Raw genomic sequence first — 20189 nt, 5'->3', positions numbered from 1 at the left:
GGGACCGTGGGGTCCGGAGGCAAGAGCCCTTTTCAAAGAATTATCGAAAAGGGTTATCGAGTCTACCGGTGATCCTAGAGCGGGCAGTTACCTTTGCCAACGAATTAGTTTGGCCATCCAAAGGGGCAATGCTGCCAGCATCTTGGGAACTGTGCCTCGCTGCGGTGGTTTCGAGGACGTTTTAGATTTTATTTAGTTTTTAAATAGTTTATTTTAGGTTATAGTTATGTATTAATAAAAATTTTATTTAATAAATACAATACTTCAGATATACATTTCATTATATTATTTGAGTCAAGAAAGCACGATATACTTTAAAGTAAAATACTCCATTTAATTCTAATAGTTTAACTGACCGATTGACTACCATGAATATCCTCTTTTGAACTCTAAAATGGTGAAGTATCAGCCAAGAATGAGTTTTCAATAGTTATTATTTGAAACAATAAATAAAACTGAAAATCGTTCGTGAAGGTACTGTAGAAATAATTGAGAACACGAGAATATCGTGAAGGTTAGCAGCCCTACTACGTACTGTTCGCTATTTAGTGCCACATCGTACCATCTTGGATTTGAGCCACCACTTAGCTAAGTGTCGTTAGAAAAATATGTACCTACCAATGAATTGTCACCGTTACTAAGTAACTTATTGAAGAACATATCTTGCATATTCCTTGGAACTATACTATTAGTACTTAAATAAGAGTGTTTGTTACATTTAATAATAAGTAACGAAAAATAATTTAACGAGTATAATAACTTGTTTGGTAATTATTTTTCAGTGCTATCAGTTTAAATACGTAAACTTATTACTTAACGAATATTACTTAGCAAACGGTTACTGCTCTAATGGAGATATATTCAGAGATTGATTATATTGAGCCAAATGTAAAATGTTAATATAAGCAACATTAGAGTTATTATGATCTTTCTCGGAAGAACTTTTACCTGGCGGCAATCCGACGGATAAAGACTTTTCGTCATTATCATCATCCTTAACCCGCAAATGTGTCACTGCTTAGCTAAGATTACCGGTGCATAGGAGATAGGTCCCCAGAGCAGGTTTGGGAGCTTCAAAAATGTGTATTATGTTGTAGTGAAAACATCTTGGACCTTAACGTCCTAAAATAGGGTGGACTACGTGAATTTTTCATATTTTTACAATTCCTTTAAATTTTTCGCCCGGAATACAATCTCTTGATCTATAGTCGAACATGCTCAAAATAGTGATCTGGTGCATGGTTCATTATAATTATTAGCGTGTTTTATCGTATTTTATTGAATAAATAATCCCATATATCTCAATAATACAGCGAAACTATTATACCGTTGTCTATTTAAAAAGAAGTTGAAAAAAACCATGTCTAGCCTACAAACGTAATGAATCCCTTGAGAGCTATAAAAATGTAAAAGATAGCGTAACTTATTGACAAAACTCATTAGTTTAACAAAACACACATGCAGAGATTTAGTGACGCATCTGTCTATTGCATATATTTTACAATCAACCGAATTTGGAACAGACTAGAAAAACACCAAATAGAATGATGTATATTCCCCCAGTTAGTTAAGTCACGCAACAGTATTTATTTTAGACTGTAGCCCGGGAATCGATGAATAAAAACGCCTCACCCCAGGCGGTTATCAAAGCGTAAAGAAGTTAAGCTAATGTTAAACGACGCCTATCTTTTGTGTCTAATGCGTGATGGATGCTGCGTGAAATATGTTAAAAAAAAGAACCTATCGCCCGAAGTACTCTACAATGGGCATGCGGTATAAGTTATTGTATTCAATGAGATATCATATGAAACATGAATGGTATCTCCAATCTGACTTCGAATAAAAGTGACTTTTATTTTATTGCTTTTGACACATTTTGACCTTTATTACTATAAGAATATTGGCTATAAATATTGGTTGAATTACGAATTAGTATTAAAGCTCATAACTTCGATATGAAAGTGCCTTGTTTTGAATGCATATTTTATTCAAATTTTTGAATGAATATTTGTGCTAAAGAGCGTGATTACAAAATCAGAGGTTTCGAGATCAAACATAGCAAAATTTTGATCCGAAAGTTGACTACTAAATTTCCAAAAAAAAAATTAAAGTATTCAGTATCGCTAAGCCTTAAATAAGGGGTTTTCTGCTGTCCGCTGAGGAGTTCTGTCCTCTATCTCCAACCACATTCATCAAACACATATTTTAACCTCTATAGCACAAAAATATTTATTTAAATCGGTTATAATTTGTCGGAGTTATGGTGTAAAATCGTCAAACACTTTCATCCCCTCTTCCAACGGAACCGAGCTTAATGCCTTGTAGTAATTGAAAATTCGAAAAATATAATCCAACGCGCGTTTTTATTCATCTATATTAATTATCTATTGTATATTTCGTTCGTACAGAATTTTATTTAAATTAAATTACCTACCTATTCGGTATTGGCAAAAGGAATCTTTCAACATTATTCAGAATGGTCTCGTTCTCTTAAATACACATGTCACTGCTAACAAGCAAATCTTTATCTAGACGGACGATCGCTAAAATATTTTTTGTGTCGCTTTAGGCACTTATCCGATCAGATAGCTTTTAACTTGCAAACTATACCCTTTTATCTGCCGGTATTAATGGAGACAGTTCAGAAGCAGATAAAACAGATTGCTTTAAGTGTTTTTGGTGCCGCCATATATTATGTTTTGCTTCTTTTGCGCTCCATCTGTGATTGCGTAATGCCAAATGCTGTTTCTATGTAAATTTTTTAAGGCAATCTTCTGGAATCCATGTGAATTGTACTATTCGTAACTTTTTTTGAATTTCTGATCAACTCTAGTGAGGATGATTCTACAGAGCGTGTTTTATAATTAGGATTTGTTTTGGTATTTACAGACTTAAAGCTCAATAGCCGATTAGGCCATCAACAAAATATTACCCCAAACGAAAGCTGGACTTATATATGATTTGGTATTCCCTTACGATATCTGTGATTCAATATTAAAACAAAAGTTACTAGATATCTTTCAAGTATACACGTCCTATCTTAACTTCTTAAGCCAAATTATCTAACATTTTTACTCTCATCATCCGCAGCCTATTTACGTCCCACTTCTGTAAATAAGCCTCTAGGGGTTTAAAGCATTGATCCACCACGTTGCTCCAATGCGGGTTGGTGGGTATTAGCTATTCATAATGCCATAGTGTGCCATATAATATCACATTAAATTTGTTACCAGTTGGGCAAACTGGTAGTGTCAAGAGTCCAAAACTTGTTTAAAATTAAATTACTTTAAAACCTCATAAACGCTGAAATCATTATATTACATTTACTGAGCGATTTTTATCTTCATTTGCATTTAAAATGAACTTAATATTCTTATAGTACTTATACTTTGAAATATAGGGACAAAAGATATATCAATATCAGAATAAGAGTATCGATGCTTTTATTTTTTCAACTGTCCACGCGTCGGAATGCTGAGAAAACAAACTGCGAAGAAAAGAAACATCACAACTGTCGCCAACGTTTCCGTAAACTCCTACAGAGAAATGGCTACAATTCCTGCTAAGTTGGAACTTTACTTTGCCAAATTCTAAATTGTCAAACCCTTCGACTCTATTCAGTTAAAATAAAGCTCAGAATCTACTGATAATCTCGTAAAGTCTCGCAAGATTGGTTATGTCCGTTTGTTTGCTGTAAGGCTGCCCCCATTTCACGCAGGTACGGGGACCCTATGAAAGATGACACTGTGTCAACAATTTGTCCCTACATTAGAAGAACGCCTCGCTAGAAAAACATTGTAACTCACGAAATTCATATTAGGCTAATCCAACCATCCGTTGCGTATAGTCGGCTAATTTTTAACACATGTGCGCGCGTGTTTTGTTTTTTTGCATCGTAAATTTTAAGTGCTATTTCATTAGCCGTGACATTTCTTGAACTTGTGTTATCATTGTGTGCTTAGGAAAATATTTATTTACTTTATTTTACAAAGAATTTAACACTACTAATAAAATAAAATAATTCATATAACTAAATTAATAGTTTACTTCTGTAAATAGCATTACTGTAAACGTTAATGGCTGGAGCCTCCGTTAAGGGTAGTAGTGTACTACTACCCTTAACCCTGTCAGAAGACACCTACTATGTCCTCCTTGTATATTTAATGGCAAGTGAGTTTTTGGCTGCTATCTTACCAGGTAATGTAATGCGGTAAGTGATTACTCGGTGTATGGCAGAGATGGACATATTTTACTGTAGCTTTTTATCGCTTGGCAATAGTGCTTCGCTGGGTAGTTAATTAGCCACAACTGAAGCTTCCCAAGAGGATGTCACTTGATAATAAGTGAAGATGATAGTAGACCGCTAATCTAGAAAAAGTATTTTTGAGCTGCTAAGGCTAGGGGGGTTATAATGTGGTTCTATGAAATATTTGGCAAATTTTTCAATAATAGAAAATATAAATAATATTATAAACATAGCTGATGTAATCAATATGATATAATACATATTATGATATATTAAACTGCAGATAAATCAGTTTTACTCAGCAGAATGTTCGTCATTAGTAGCAAATGGTGCTAAATAACGCCAATTATCAAACGTTTCTTTTATACAAAATAGCGTAATAACAGGCCAGCGTCATATTGCAGAGGGTCCCAAAATTTGAACACGTGTTCAAAATTCGAAAAATCATGATTGCCTCCTTAGGGAGCCAATCACAGTCATTAGAATTAGATATTCGAAGTTCAAACGACTATCGAATTTCGTAGGGTAATAGCGTACTTGATGCTAGGAAAGAAGACCGTAATGTGTCTCTTGATACCTAAAAAACTAGGCTATGCTTTAGTCAATACTTTTTTACGATATGAAAATAAATCAGTTTAGTTTTTTTTTCAATCATTCGCTAACCGGTTTGAGGAAAATATCTCACACGTGTTTAGGAATAAATATATACTTTATATAAATACAAAGTTTTGACCAATTTAGATTTGGCGATTAAACAATCAGTCGTTTGGTCTATGACGGAATATTAGGGAGGTTAAGGGGGCTTTAACCCCTATTTTATTAATATAAGAGCGATACATTATTAAAGTTTAGCAATACAATTTTAAAATAAAGAGTTCATAGATATACGTACACCAAAAAAAAAAAGACAATAACCAAATAAAGTGACCATAACTGAATATTCTGTTCATTGTTCTGAGGACCAAATTGTTTTTTCTAACAACTTACTACTGGAAAGGATCATACGCCGTATTTTAAATAAAACCATTCCGAATATTTTTTTTCTTTTAATTCTATACAAGGTGAAGGTTAAAAAAATATTATGAAAACCGAGATAAAATAGACATTTTTAACATTTTGTGCTGTAGTAGTGATGCAATCATAAGTGTACTAACAAATATAAGACAACACAATTATTAGTATAAAGTGTTGGTCATAGATTTGATTTTAACTTAACATGTATGAATTATAATGGCATATAAGTACTGTGCCGTTCAGAACTCTTTAACACATTTTTTAAACCGTAACCCAGGTTTCAAGATTGCTACTGGAACGCTAGGTTTTTAAGCTATATACTCGTATATTATATGGCTTGGTCAATAGGTTGTTTGCATCAGACGAAGCAAAATAAAATAGCATCAGGATACAGTAAAAGAACTTCTCAAAATTTAACGGCAGCAATAAAGCAGATATGTCTGGTCACAAATGAATGATCCGAATCCAAGTGTTTTCACAGTTACTGGCGACACGTGAGACGCCTAACGGCAAAGGGAGTGATTTTTCATTTGCACGCGTGTAGTTATGTGCTATTGTTCAAAAATCTTTGTTAAAAAAACTTCGCGAGGGAGCGTTAGGTCCCCTTGCTAATTTATACTTCTTGCACATGTTGACACGCGTCGGGAAAAAAATACATAAAAAAAACAGTTATTGTGACATGGTATTCGCATTTTAAGCCGCCGTCCCACGCGGACTTTTGGATAGTTCGGTTTGGCGTCCAGTACTGGCATAACCATTTCCTAGTTTCCCGTGTTGCCATTTTATTTTGTTGGACACTCAATTTTTATTATTATAGTCTACATTTTAAGGGAGCTGTTCACAGAATGTATAGCCCGTTTTTCGGTCTACCTTAATAATGTTAATAATTTATAGTGTTTAATGTCGCACCTTGTTACGGAACTCTGCGATAGTAAGCTTATTCTTTTTTATTCCACTACAATTAAGCCCTTGTCTGTAAGCATACCTGATGTTACGATGTGATGCAGTCTACGATAGTAGCCTGTTGAGGGGAAGAGTTTTATGAGGTTTAAAGTGTTAATAATCACCGATGTAGTTTTTGACAGCGAAAAAAGATAAAATAAATAAATGTACTACGACAATACACACATCGCTATCTAGCCCCAAAGTAAGCGTAGCTTGTGTATGGGTACTAAGATAGCTGATGAATACCTTTTATGAATATAATGCAAATTAATATTTATAATATACAGATAAACACACAGACACTGAAAAACATTCATGTTCATCACACAAACATTTTTCTAGATGTGAAAATTGAACCCACGGCTTTGGACGCGGAAAGCAGGGTGACTGCCCACTGCGCCAACCGGCTGTCATATATAAGTTATTCTTACGTAGTAAAAATAGTAACTAGTCACGGCCAAAGCTTCCTCCAAACTTTCTTCAAGACTGTTGTTTGTTGTCAAGCATTAAAAGAAGAAGAAGAAGAAGAAGAAGAAAAAGTCTTTATTGCACATACAAATATAAAACCAGGGTAACAAAAAATAAAAATAAAAACGATAATATACATATGCACAAAGGCGGTCTTATCGCTTGAAGCGATCTCCTCCAGACAACCTTTGGTTGAAGAAACATATTAGTGAAAACGGGATAGTGCAATACTTAAATTGTGCTAATTATAAACATTACATACTAATACTACATAAATATATTAAAAACATATATATTTATATATATGTATATAAATATCAATATATATATATATATCAATATATAAACTTAAATACCTATTACTATTTAAACGTACACATAAAATACATAGATATTTTGCTACATACTAGACAGGAAATAGTCTTTTAACCGCGATTTAAAGATTTGGACGGTCTTATATCCCTTGGCAGCTCATTCCAAAACAGTATTCTTAGAGTCCCAAACTTTTCAAGACAGGCATCTAGGCATCATCAATAGAGTGCAAATATAACCTAGTAATAATTTCATAGACTTTAACTTTAGTGTAACGGGATTTTCTTCCATCCGATATCCCTAAACCATAGTTCAAGCGCGAGGCTAACCAATAAACTTTAGTTTTATGTGCGATAAAATAACTTATCGAGATCAATATAAACAATATTTTATGAGCCTAGCTAAATCTTTTATCGTTTTACGTATTTTTTTGCCATGATCTATGACGTCGTTTCAACTAGAAATCCGTTATGTACATAACATGCTAAACAATGTTGCTTCATAATAAGAATACAAATTTAATTAGAGCATCAACTTTCAGTTCCCTACGAACTCCATGTAGAGCAGAGGGCGATGAGCGTATGTACAATATAAATTATTAATTTGGTAAAAAATTATATCATATTTAAAGATTTTAAACTAAGATTTTCGTGGTTAATCAACATTTCTTAAATATAGTTCAAACTAATTTAAATATAGTAGAACTATATTTAGATCATATTTTACCATGACTTCGCCGTGTAAACTCCCAGCAATGATTCCATTAATTTATTAGTAGGGAAACTAAAATATTACGAGCACTAATAACGCTCGAGCACCCATAATAAGGTATAAGGTGTGGTGGACAGGCATCATCAAATGAGTCGCCGAGGAACCGCTGAAAACAAGCGGACCAGTTGGAACTACCAAATAAAAGTCTTATTTATATCCAGTAATACACGTCGATCGGTTGAGGCGATGATGATGACCAATGCATAAGCGTATCATCCATCCCATCCCATCCCAACGAAAGCGAGGCCGAGTCCTAACTACTGGGCTATCACTGTTTCATTTACTCAGAATTTCAAAGGTAAACTAACTCCTTTCGTCTAAGCTTTGATAATTTTGATTAAAGTTAAACATTCCGTGTCCTCTATGAAGCATGATTCTGAGTGATTTTATCAATCATGTCTGCTTTCTGACGATCATGGAAATCTTCCACAGAAAAGTAAGTAGGTACATACGTAAACAATTATTTCAACTAATATGTTTAAGGAGAAGTTGGGAAACATCGTATACCCTGCGAAAGCTTTACAACTCTCAGCCGAGAAAATGCTGCAATTGTATTGCTAGGGATATCGGCATCGTTTGATGTGAAGCTAGAGCTCGAAGCTTTGCATAGCCATTGCCCCAAGAATGTTATTTACTCTTCATCGTCATCAAAAGTCTATTACAGTCCCCTGCTGGACTAAAAGCCTCTCCTAACTGGAGGATTTGCCTATAATCACCACGCTGGGCCGGCGGGTTGGTGATCGCAGTAAATAGTAGTAGTAGAACAGCAGACGCTGCTTCCCGCTCTCCGTTATATTCCCTTAGTCGCCTCGTATGACACCCGCGGGAAGAAGTGGGGTGGTGACAAATGTATTCTGATCAGCTACGGCTATATGTTGTTATTAAATATGACTGCAGCATCTCCTAGTGGCCAAACCTTAAGCATATATAAGAACATGTTCTGATGTTTATCTTTATCATTATAAACACCTTATCAGCCCATTACAGGGCACGGGACTCCTCTCAGAAGGAGAAGGGTTTAAGCCGTATTCTTCCACGCTGGCAAAATGCTGATGACATGCTGAAACGTTATGGAGAACTCTCAAGCACACAGGTTTTCTGACGATGTTTTCCTTTGCAGTAAAAGCAAGTGATATTTTAATTGCTACTATTATAAACGCACGTAACTCCAAAACGTTAAAGGTACATGCCGTGGATCTAATCAGTCCCCCCGAAAGGGCCCCCAAACCAAGTAGAGCTTTCCTAGAAAAAGCTAATCCGGGAAAGTACCATGCTTATTTCTGCCGCTAAGCAGCATTGTCACAGTGCTGTATTCTGGTTTTATGGGCATGTTTTCCAGTGTAGTTACAGGTTCATGAGGCTTTACATCTACGCCTCAGGTCGATGGACCCAGGGCAACGTTTTGCAGGATGTGTTTCTTGCATGTTTTCTACTTAACATTAGGTGGGCTATCAAAGTCAAAGTCAAATATTTCCTTATTCAAATAGGCAGTTATATGGCACTTTTGATGCGTACATTACATATAAATATAGAAGTGAGTTGATGGCGATAACTAAATTCGTCAACTTAAAACTAAAGCTACGAACTAAAGATATCCATCGGTCCATCGATTATTAATTATAAAAAAAAACTAAGTCCACTATTTTTTTATATAAGTACTCAAGAAGAAGCAAAGCCACGTATACACGCACAACCTTATCTAAAAAGTATATACTGTCTGCATCCAGTCGTGAGTAGAAATTAGGTCACTTAAAAATAAAGTAAATCTTGAATATCAACAAGGGGGAAAAAATCGAAAGATAACAAATGTGTTCAAGATTCAATTATAGATTAGCTGTACCGCACCACATATATTGTGAATCGTAATACGTGAATAAATAAACACAATTATTTTGCACAATAGAGGCAATCTCTGTTTTGTTACACGTACATTGAGTCCGGGTATCGGTTCATATTGGACGGAATCGGCATTTTTTTTCAGCGATAGGTTTTGGCTATAATAATAGCCTGAGGCACAAAAGACATACATCAATTCAAGTGTCAAAAACTAACATCTGCGCTGTTCGTTGTAAACAGAGTAAAATAGTGAGGGTCCCATACAAAATCCTGGGGGACGTAGCCTGTGTTTATGGCTCATTATTATTGTGCGCCGCTTTAAAGTAGCTGAGAATGACACACTCCACCCATTATTAATATATGTGAAAGCCTACCGTGGTCTATTGTCAGCTGCTTAAAATAATGCCTTGGTACATACTCATGTTAATTAATGTGGACATTTATAAGTATGTTTGTCTTCGTGGCAATTTATTGTTGAAAAATATCACATTGAAGAAATTTGACCTATTTTAACCCGACTATAGAAAAATGGTTTTATTTTAGCAGTCTTTCAGTTGTTTCACTTCTATTGTTAAACCTTATTGCGAATAAAACAATAAACTATTTAGTAATAATAGATGTTTAATTACATATTTTTAACATAGATTCGTTTAAACTCAACTCAGCTTCCCAAATCAGATCCTCATAACGTAATGAAAAGTATGTAAATCATGTATCTTTGCGGGTGATTTCTTTAAAAAACTCATTAGCTACAAATCTTTCCTCAAATAACTTCATCAATACAAGTGCACATTTGATTTGATATCGTGGTAAATAACTATTTTTTCGTGACGTTTGATATTGAGGAAATAACGAAATAAATATACCTAACTAAAAATACTTAAAACAACTTAGGGCTATTTCTAACTTTTCAGCGTTATCAGCGTATTGGTCTTTGCGGATATAAATCAATCTGATGTCTTTTGAATAGCTAGATTTTGATGACTTCATACTATAGATACTATTGTGATGATTCTTTGTATTAAAAATGTTATAATTAACACAAAAAACAAGCTGTTTAACGCAAATTATAGCAAGTTAAGCTTTATGTTCATTGTGAACTTCTGTTTCTCAACAGGTTCTGTGGATGGAGGCCTCAGCGATGACTATATGAGTAGTGGAGAAGCGCCGTACATAATCGAACAACCTATAGATGTGACGGTTGCTCGACACCAGCCTGCAACCTTGAACTGTCGAGCTGGTGGATCCCCGGCGCCAACAATAAAATGGTACAAAAGCGGTGTTCTTGTTGTCTCTGATACGCATAGAAGCCTCCTTCCAGCGGGAGGACTATTTTTCTTAAGAGCAACCCATGGAAGGGCACATTCTGATGCAGGAGTGTATTGGTGTGAGGCCACAAATCCATATGGCACTGCTAGAAGTCGTAATGCAACTTTGCACGTCGCTGGTAAGTTTTAATTTAACACAATACATTCTGATAATTTTAACAAAATCTCTGGTAATTTTCGTTTATTTTACAATGTTGCACTTCCGTTTATCGTTCGCCTGGCGTTGACTAGTTGTCCTAATTTTTTAAAGAATTAGTTTCAGGGCATTCATGAGAGATCCTCAAATATAAAGTATCTAAGTATTTTATGATAATTTACTTTTTGTTTAAAAACGATTATTTTTATATATAGTTCTTCGTGAAGAATTCCGATTAGAACCAGTGACAACGCAGACAGCGCAAGGAGAGACAGTCATACTAGAATGTTCTCCACCAAGAGGCTCCCCTGAACCGACAGTGTATTGGAAAAAGAATAGTCAAATCTTACATTTTGATGGTGACTCCAGGTAAGCAATCATACACATAGCGCTGGACTAATTAATATGACCAATGGGTGATTTAAACAAATGAAGTTCACTACCATGTACACGTTTTTTCATCAAAAGTGGGCCTTATTGAATAAAGAATATATATGACTTTATAAAACAAAACTATACAGTTTAATAAATAACAGACAATGCCATATCTTTTCAAGAAAAATATATTATTTAATTTTTTTATTCTTATTAATTGCCTCAGGCTGTTATATCTACATAATATGACTATCATAAAAAAATCGATATACCGTTAAAAAAATAAGTAAAATTACGGAGGTATATATGGCCCGATATTAGATAACAACGCTACAATTATGATCTTTTATGATCAGTGCGGGATTTCGGTGGCGAGTATCCTTAGGTCAAAATCCCGTACAGATCATCCATGATATATTTAAATCTATGAGCTACGATTTCTTTGATAAATATTCGAATTTATACTTTCCTACTGAGTTAATTCACTACGTCAGCAAATTTCGTTCAGTATCCGAACTGCGGATAACTTATGTGGGCACTAAACGACCATTCGTAACAAACTTTTGGATTGCGGAAATATGCAAAAGTTGGCAGATATATTAAAATGTGGAGCTTTGGGATATCAAATGAAAGTTACTCGCCAGTTCGATAGAGCGCACTTAACGTAGAATCGAGGGTAGTCGGTAAGAGCACTTGGAGTTAAATGGAACGGTGGAAACGCGATAGTCTTGTGAATCTCCACTGAATAAAGTCACTGGATGTCTACATCCCGCGGGTGAAATAAAAGGATATTGACGTTACTAATATAATTAATTTCATTATTTTGAATGCAAAAAATATTAAATTGAAATATACATCATAATAACTATTAATATGACAAGTATTTTGTTTTAGTTGTGAATTAAATCACTGTATATTGCGTTCCTGAAAATAGACTTTATTATTTTAATAAAATTGAGACTTAGTAGTAAAGTTTTTTTCTCAATATTTATTTTTGTCGTAAGGATAATATCGCACCTTTTTTTCTAAATAACGCACCATATTTTCAGTTTATTGAATAACAATTCATTCGCTAACATCAAATTGAATTTCGCCAAAAGTTTTATTGGCAATTCATTTCCATTCGTTGTCTATGAATTTTTATGAGGCACGGCGTTAGGTAACATCTTGAGGGTACGTCATGTATGGCGAAGCATGAAAATAATTAACAGTAGGGAGACTACATCAAAGTTATAAAGAAGGGGATATTTGAGAGCTCAACAAGCAATCAAGTAAAAATCTGAATAGTTCTGACTCACTGGACCCTTTATTAAATGTTAATTTCCTATTGAATTATTCCGCCCAATATTTGAATGACTTTGTTACTTTGAGCTTTGTTCAAAGTAATGAAAATGAAATTCTTAATATTATTGCATAGTTAAAATACCCTGTTTAATATAGTTTGAATATATTGTACTTTATTGCTTCAGAATGCATTTAGTGGATGGTGGAAGTCTCGTAATACAAGACGCAAGGCAAACTGACGCTGGTAGATATCAATGCATTGCTAGGAATGCGGCTGGCACTAGAGACTCCGCTATTGCTACGCTCAGAATACACAGTAAGTAATGACTTGTTTTTCTACACTGCTGGTTACGTTTAGTAAATCAAATCTGAAACAATCGCAAACATATGTTTCACCTCTCTTCGTTTGTATTGAGAGAAAAATGGTTTAATTATTTCGATACATTTCAAGATTAGCTCCGTTATATATACGTAAAGTAAGTTGGTTATTTAAGGAAGACCTACTATTTTCCCTAAATGTTTAATGTCGTTTTGAATTTAATTGTCCTTTTTTTTGAATTAAGAAAGGTATTATAGCGATGAAAAAATTAAGATAACTTTTTAAGAAACGAATACGTCTACCGTCTTTGGTACCTAAGAGACAATAGGAGCGCTTAGGAATAATGATTGTTGATATTATTCACAGATAAGCTTTACTAAATCTTCTCTCACTTCTAAAAATAGGAATCATTTAAACTTAATTTCATAACTTAAACTTAATTTTTGTGCAGTCAAGCCATATTTAATCGCTGGTCCAGAAGATATCGTTGCACAAACCGGAGGGAGTGTTACCTTCGAATGCAGAGTGGGCGGCGATCCCCTCCCCGATGTGTTATGGCGGAGGACAGCCGGCGGTGGTAACATGCCACTCGGCCGTGTCAAAGTCCTTGACGACAGGAGCCTCAGGCTTGACAATGTTGTTCTAAGTGACGAGGGAGAATATACGTGTGAAGCTGACAACGCAGTCGGTGCAGTGACTGCGAGTGGATACTTGACCGTTTACGGTGAGTTTAGTTTAGATATAAAATACTAGTTGTTGCCAGCGAATTAGCCTGCGTTTGTTTTTGTATTTGAAGTAAAAAAAATACATATTTTTTATGTATCATCAAAAGTTTTCTTACGCCAAATATTGAATTTGATAGGAAAAATTTTGCTACTTTGTGTTAAATTATTGCAATTTTTTAAAGGATCTCCGATTTATTGAAAACAAATTATAGCTTATGTTACTACGTGATAGTTTAGCTTTTTTGGCAAATGGTTAAAATCGGCCCAGTGCCTTTGGAGCCTATTGGGTACAAATAAAAAAACAAAAAAATATTTCTTCTTTCTAATATTAGTTAGAAAGTAGTTAATAGTTAGTATGAAAAACCGGCATTTTAAGGTTAAGATTTAACGAAACGATATCTTGCTTGAAGCATTTTTTTGTGAAAAATAATTAAGATTTTTTTTAGATCCGCCAACGGTAACATTGAAACCAAATTCAGTCATCGTAGAAAGTGGTATTGCAGCCATTTATACTTGCACTTCCTCAGGGAAACCCGAACCGACAATGTTCTGGAGTTTAGAAGGCAATAGAACCATTATGTTACCTGGTACATCCAAAGGCAAATATCATGCATCAGCATTAATTGATGGCGTAACTGTTTTAACGATTAACGCTACAAATAAAAATGATAGCAGCCACACAATAGTTTGTTCAGCAGTTAACTTTGCTGGCAGTTCGTTTATTAGAGGAAAACTTACCGTGACGTCAGACGATGACCGCCCACCTCCAATAATAACAAACGGTCCCTCTAACCAAACGTTACCTATAAAATCGATGGCTGTTTTCCCCTGTACGGCCAGCGGCACACCTGAACCAATCATTGCGTGGTATTTTGAAGGGGAAGCATTAATACAAAATCAAAGAAGAAATATCTCTACTGACGGAACACTCATATTAAGAGACTTGGACAAAGATGACAGTGGTACCTATACTTGTGTCGCTTCTTCCCAACATGGAAAATATGTCTGGAGCGGGGTTTTGGCAGTTGATACTCCAACAAATCCGAATATTCATTTCTTTAGAGCAGCTGATACTTCTGCTTTACCAGGACCGCCGACAAAACCACAAATTTATAATATCACTCAAACTAGTGTTACTATAACATGGAACCAAAATAACAAAATTGGTTCTTCTTCTATCATTGGATATCAAGTAGAAATGTTTTCCAGAGAGACTCTCTCAGGAAATAACACCCCTCGAAACTCTCGAGGATGGGTAGTTGTATCTAAACGAGTTCATCAGACACACTTTATAGTAAAATCATTAATTCCTGGGATAACTTATATGTTTATTGTAAGAGCTGAAAACTCCCACGGTCTATCTGGACCGAGTCCAGCTTCAGATGCTGTAACGGTTGGTGAGGATAATAATTCGTTATGGGAGGGAGGAATATTTTCAAATAATACAGAGTACAGAAAAAATATAATGACAGATAATATTGTTGAACTTATTGAAGCAACGCCCATCGACTCTAAAACAATAAAACTTATGTGGGAAATACTTAATTTTTACTATCTCGAAGGACTTTTTATTTACTTTAGACCATTGGACAACCAAACAATTGAGTATGAAATGAAAACGATTCTGCATTCCAACGATGTTTCCGGCTATGAAATAACATCCCTCAGAAAGTACACGAGATATGAATTCTTTCTTGTACCCTTTTATAAGAAGTTTGAAGGAAAACCATCGAACTCTAGAGTGGCGCAAACACTGGATGATGGTAAGTTTAATTTTTTCACAATAGACTAGGAAACAACAGTAAAGATAAATGTAGCATTAATCATATTATTTTTATTGCAGTTCCTGATGGGCCACCAACGAATATTGAAATGTATATTTATAATTCAACAACGGTACATCTTAAATGGCACCATCCAGAACCTAATTTACAGAATGGAGCTATCGTAGGATATAATGTTGTCTTGAATTGGTTAGATATACCAGCTAACAAATCTATGGTAGCTATAAATACGACTGTTCATCAAGCTACTAGCCTAATTATGACAAACTTAACGTCAGGAGTTAGTTATTCAGTGCAAATTGCAGCAGAAACAATAGTTGGCTTAGGACCCTTTAGCCAAAAAGTCTACTTGAATATTGATTCTCGATCAGTGGGATTAGACCCATTATCAAGGTGTGTGTTATTTTGTTTAATAATATTTTGTAAAATTTTCAAGAATATCGATTTCAGTATTCATTGTATTATGTTGTTTTAGATATCCTAGTAATGGAGAAGTCTCAATTGTTGCTGGAGATTTTGTAATGGAAACATGGTTTTACCTATTAATTGGTGCCATTGTTTTATTCAAAATCATTATAATCGGTGGCATTATTTACATTCGAAGACACAACATTTTTGCGAAAAAGTCGGCTCTTCCCAATATCTACGGTACGTTAAATAGTAAACAATTGTATGAACTTTAAATTTTATGTTATTATCTTCGAAAGATTCAAAAATGCTAAACCATTGGCGATACTGAAACGAAATACGAGTACTTAAATTTTTACGTTGAATCAGCATCAGTTTCAAAATTAAAAACATTCCACGGGTGTCGTAGGGTGGTAAGGGCGAGGAGCGTTTGTTTGACGGAGGTTTTGCCATGCGAGGGGTGGGAGGATGCTAGATTACTTTCAAGTTGAAAGGTAGCACGAGTCCTCTCTGCCTAGCGCAGTGGATCTCTTTCATTTCGCATTCATGTTGGCAGGCACAAAGGAATGATACAAATCCGAAAATAAAGACCCAGTAAATGTAAATGTTTTTTTTATTTTGTTTTCTCGAGGCAATTCGTTTGTTGATTCACCCAGTTACCTTTAAGCCAATTTTTTCCACTTTGTGGCTTGGACACTCACCTTAGTTTATTCGATCTCGTAGTAAACAAACGGGTTCAAATTGAACATAGATTATACAGTTTGTTATTTGTTTTAGATTCTAATGGTACTAGTTTGGTTACTCAGATGAATATTAAAGCAGCTGTTTCTTTATCACATCCACTCAGTAGTTGTTACAATAAAAATACAGTTACAAAAACTGAGTCACTTTTATGGATGGAAAATCAGCCTGGACTGTGTATGTCTGCCAATCAAACAAGTCAATGCAAAGAAAAAACCAATTCCGAATACGATAAAGTGACCCAACAACTGCCTGAATATGCCGAAGTAACAACTTCCAGAGTAAATGGAAATGAGTGGAATACGAGCAAAACAGCAACGTCCCCAGCTGCCTATGCTTCGGTTACACTAGTGGCCAACACTCGACAGTGCGTCAGTTCCTTGGTAAGCATTTTGTACAATTTTTGGTTTCCTTTTTTGATATTCTTGAGTTTTGTGTTACATTTATAGTCATGTGAAATATCGACCTTTGGTTAACAGGGTTGGTTTCCACCGGGTAGCAAGAACGTTGACAGTTACGAAAGCCGCTACGCACCAGACGAAGAACTCTACCCAGCAAGCAATGGGGGATATTATAATAGAAATGTTTATAGTGAAAAATATTTTCAAGGCCACCCTAATGTCCTTAAGTTTTATGATCTGCCTTCCTTAGATAAGACACAAAAGGCACAAATCAGATACAATCAAAGCTTAGATGAGCGTAAGCCTGATAAAAAGGTTATCACAGATGCAACACAATCTCTCATAGGGAGAAGTTATGGTGGCAACTCTAGAAAAAATTCTGAATCTGAAACTACGTATAGAGCATTTGGTGAAGATGAGTCTGAAGATGAGAATTACGGTGATGATTGTGGTTATGATGAGTTACAAGCGATGCAGCCCCAAAGACCGAGGCCTAAACACCAATATGAAAGGCCTAACTTTGACAACGACGCTACTCGAACGTTAGCACGCCTGACTTCTTTTAGACATGGGCAGAATGTTCTTAATGCTACTCAAGCTTCTCATGTCACTCACTCTCCTGCCGTGCCTCATCCACGAATTGACTCAGTGACTCGGTAGTATCACGCCTTGCCGGTTTTCGGCGACTTGTGCCAAACGGACGTATAGACCGATGTTTTTCTAAAGTGCACTACCAAATAGTGACTTCGTTATAACGACTGTTCTTCCGCACCTTTTAAAGATTGACGTTGTGTAACAAGTAAAGACTTTCTATACACAAAATAAAATTATAATATAATAATATAAGCTTTTTGGCTATGATTTTAGCAACTATAAAAGACTGTAAACTTTTATTCGTTTCAAGCCTAATTTTTTTTAGTATTATTCTTTGTACAATAGTTTTATTTCGTATTATAACTATTTATTACTTTGTATGGAAATTATAGCTAGTCTTATGTAAAGTTAACACTTGTAAATAATGTAAATAACTACTGTTAGTCGATTATTAAAAAATCTTATGGTAAATGTAATTAAAACAATTATGTAAATTATAAGAAATGTTTATCGTGTTATTGATTGGATTAATAAAATTAATTTAATCCGGCGAATATCAATAAACGAATTTGTGAGATATATATCACTAGCTTAAGTTTTCAAGTAGAAACTGAACGAGTAAACGCTTGGCAATAATTGGAGTAACGATAAAATTCACTTTAGTGTAAATAATTAGATAAAACTTCAATTAGTATCATCCATTAGTGGTTTATAAAAGAGTTTAAGGTATTTCACTGTAAATCTCAAATTTCAGATAATAGAATGGCAATAATAAATAGTTTGAAAAATTACCAGATAAATGAAACGATTCAGGACCCTTATATAAACTGGGAAAAAACGTATTGGAGCAAAACAGACGTGTAGGCTTGGCAAATAATAAAAAAAATGCTCACCAGGTCTAAAGGTATCCTTAAATTTTTTAGTAATTTAAGGGGTTAGTGAATGCGCAACTATCAAATTACACCTCCTATCTTACCTGTCTTATACTTAAAATTTCAACTTGACATAATTAATACTCACTAAAAAAGCTTTTACGGTAACTACATTATAGACATGGACATCTATTTTGGTAGGAACTTTAGTGATATTCGACTAAATTTTATTTCATGTGCCATATTAATGTTTCCTATTTGTAGCAAAGTAACATTGGAGTTGTGAATTGAAATTCAGATGAACCTTACGAAAAAAGAAAATAATAAATGTACGTAAGGTAATGTGATATGTATAGCCACTTGTTATAAAATATAGCACTACTTGTATCATTGCATATCATCTATAGGTACGTAATCATTGCAAAATATTAATTTGTAAAAGCTGCTATGAGTCTTATATTGATTGCATTTGTAGTCAACGTGTTATTATATATAGCCTATGGTTACATCTGGCGTCAATAATAAAAATTATATATATGTATATTTTTTCAATATTGTATATTAGTTTTTGTTTCGTAATACAAAAATGTATTTGAAAAAAGAAAATGAATTGACCATCTACTCAGATAAATAAATTCTACGGTTATACACGCAATAATTAAATAGTTTAAAGATTCGGATATTAACCGGTTACTATTCATGATAATATCAAGATTTTCATCAGGTTCATCGCAACACAAATTTAATAGCATTTTCGAAGTTTTGCAACGACGTCGTTCTTTAATTTAGTTTTATCTTTTTACACTATCGTCGTACACCTACTTCCGTCGTGAGTTTAAGTAGATTTCTAGTAGTTAGCAATACAAGACTAAGGACAAATGATGAGGCTTCGGTCTAAGCTTACAGACCTATGTCAATGATATAACTGGAAAATCGGGTTTTACTGATTAATAGGGTTACAAACATTTAGTAAATAAACAATATAATTGTAGCGTCTTTATGCGAAACGCTTTCTTACCGGTTTATACACGTTATACGCCGCGTAAATGTTTTAACAGTAAAAAATAGAGTAATTATACAAGTTGAAAACTTCATGCATACTGACTTTGTTTTTTTTTATGCAATTTTATGATTTTCTCTAGAAAATAAATGGACGTAGTTAAGCAAAAAGGTTTAACTCATAATTTTCCAAGTGGATTCTAACACGTTTGAATTTTATTTTTCATTTTTCTATTAATGTATCTCTATGTGCATATATTTGTGCCTGCAGTCAGAAAACTAAACTCAAAAATATAGTAAAAAAAATTTACTGATGTCAAAAATGGTCTGACTGACCATTCATGATCAGACTGTTGTGACTTGAGGGTGGGAGCTTTTTCGCTTAAGTACGTCCAAATATTATTTTTGTTAGTGCTTGCTGAATGTATCCATGCGCTATAAATATTGTAAATATGTAAATCAAGTTGATCGCGTTTTATACTTCGATAAAATCAGTGCGCTTTTGTTTCAATTTATCATTTTGATTGTCGGATAAACAAAACAAAACGTTGATAAACTGAATGTTATTTTAATAAGAGACACAAAATAAAATGAATGTTTTAGTAAGGTATCCATTTTTAATAAAATAAAA

General features: G+C 34.4%; 1 protein-coding gene across 1 annotated transcript in view; it reads left to right on the top strand.

The window, feature by feature from the left end:
* The window catches only part of LOC120623792 (roundabout homolog 2-like), a 77017-nt gene extending 59142 nt beyond the window's left edge, over positions 1 to 17875 (top strand). Inside the window, exons 3-11 of the mRNA XM_039890034.1 lie at positions 10710 to 11039; positions 11272 to 11425; positions 12901 to 13031; positions 13486 to 13758; positions 14206 to 15522; positions 15603 to 15936; positions 16019 to 16191; positions 16729 to 17075; positions 17172 to 17875. Of these exons, the coding sequence (XP_039745968.1) occupies positions 10710 to 11039; positions 11272 to 11425; positions 12901 to 13031; positions 13486 to 13758; positions 14206 to 15522; positions 15603 to 15936; positions 16019 to 16191; positions 16729 to 17075; positions 17172 to 17753 (3641 nt within the window). The 3' untranslated portion in view covers positions 17754 to 17875. The remainder of the gene's footprint in view (positions 1 to 10709; positions 11040 to 11271; positions 11426 to 12900; positions 13032 to 13485; positions 13759 to 14205; positions 15523 to 15602; positions 15937 to 16018; positions 16192 to 16728; positions 17076 to 17171) is intronic.
* Positions 17876 to 20189: the final 2314 nt, after the last annotated feature.

This window comes from Pararge aegeria, chromosome 5, assembly GCF_905163445.1.
Source record: "Pararge aegeria chromosome 5, ilParAegt1.1, whole genome shotgun sequence".
Lineage (NCBI taxonomy): Eukaryota > Metazoa > Arthropoda > Insecta > Lepidoptera > Nymphalidae > Pararge > Pararge aegeria.
This window is presented reverse-complemented; position numbering and strand designations above follow the sequence as displayed.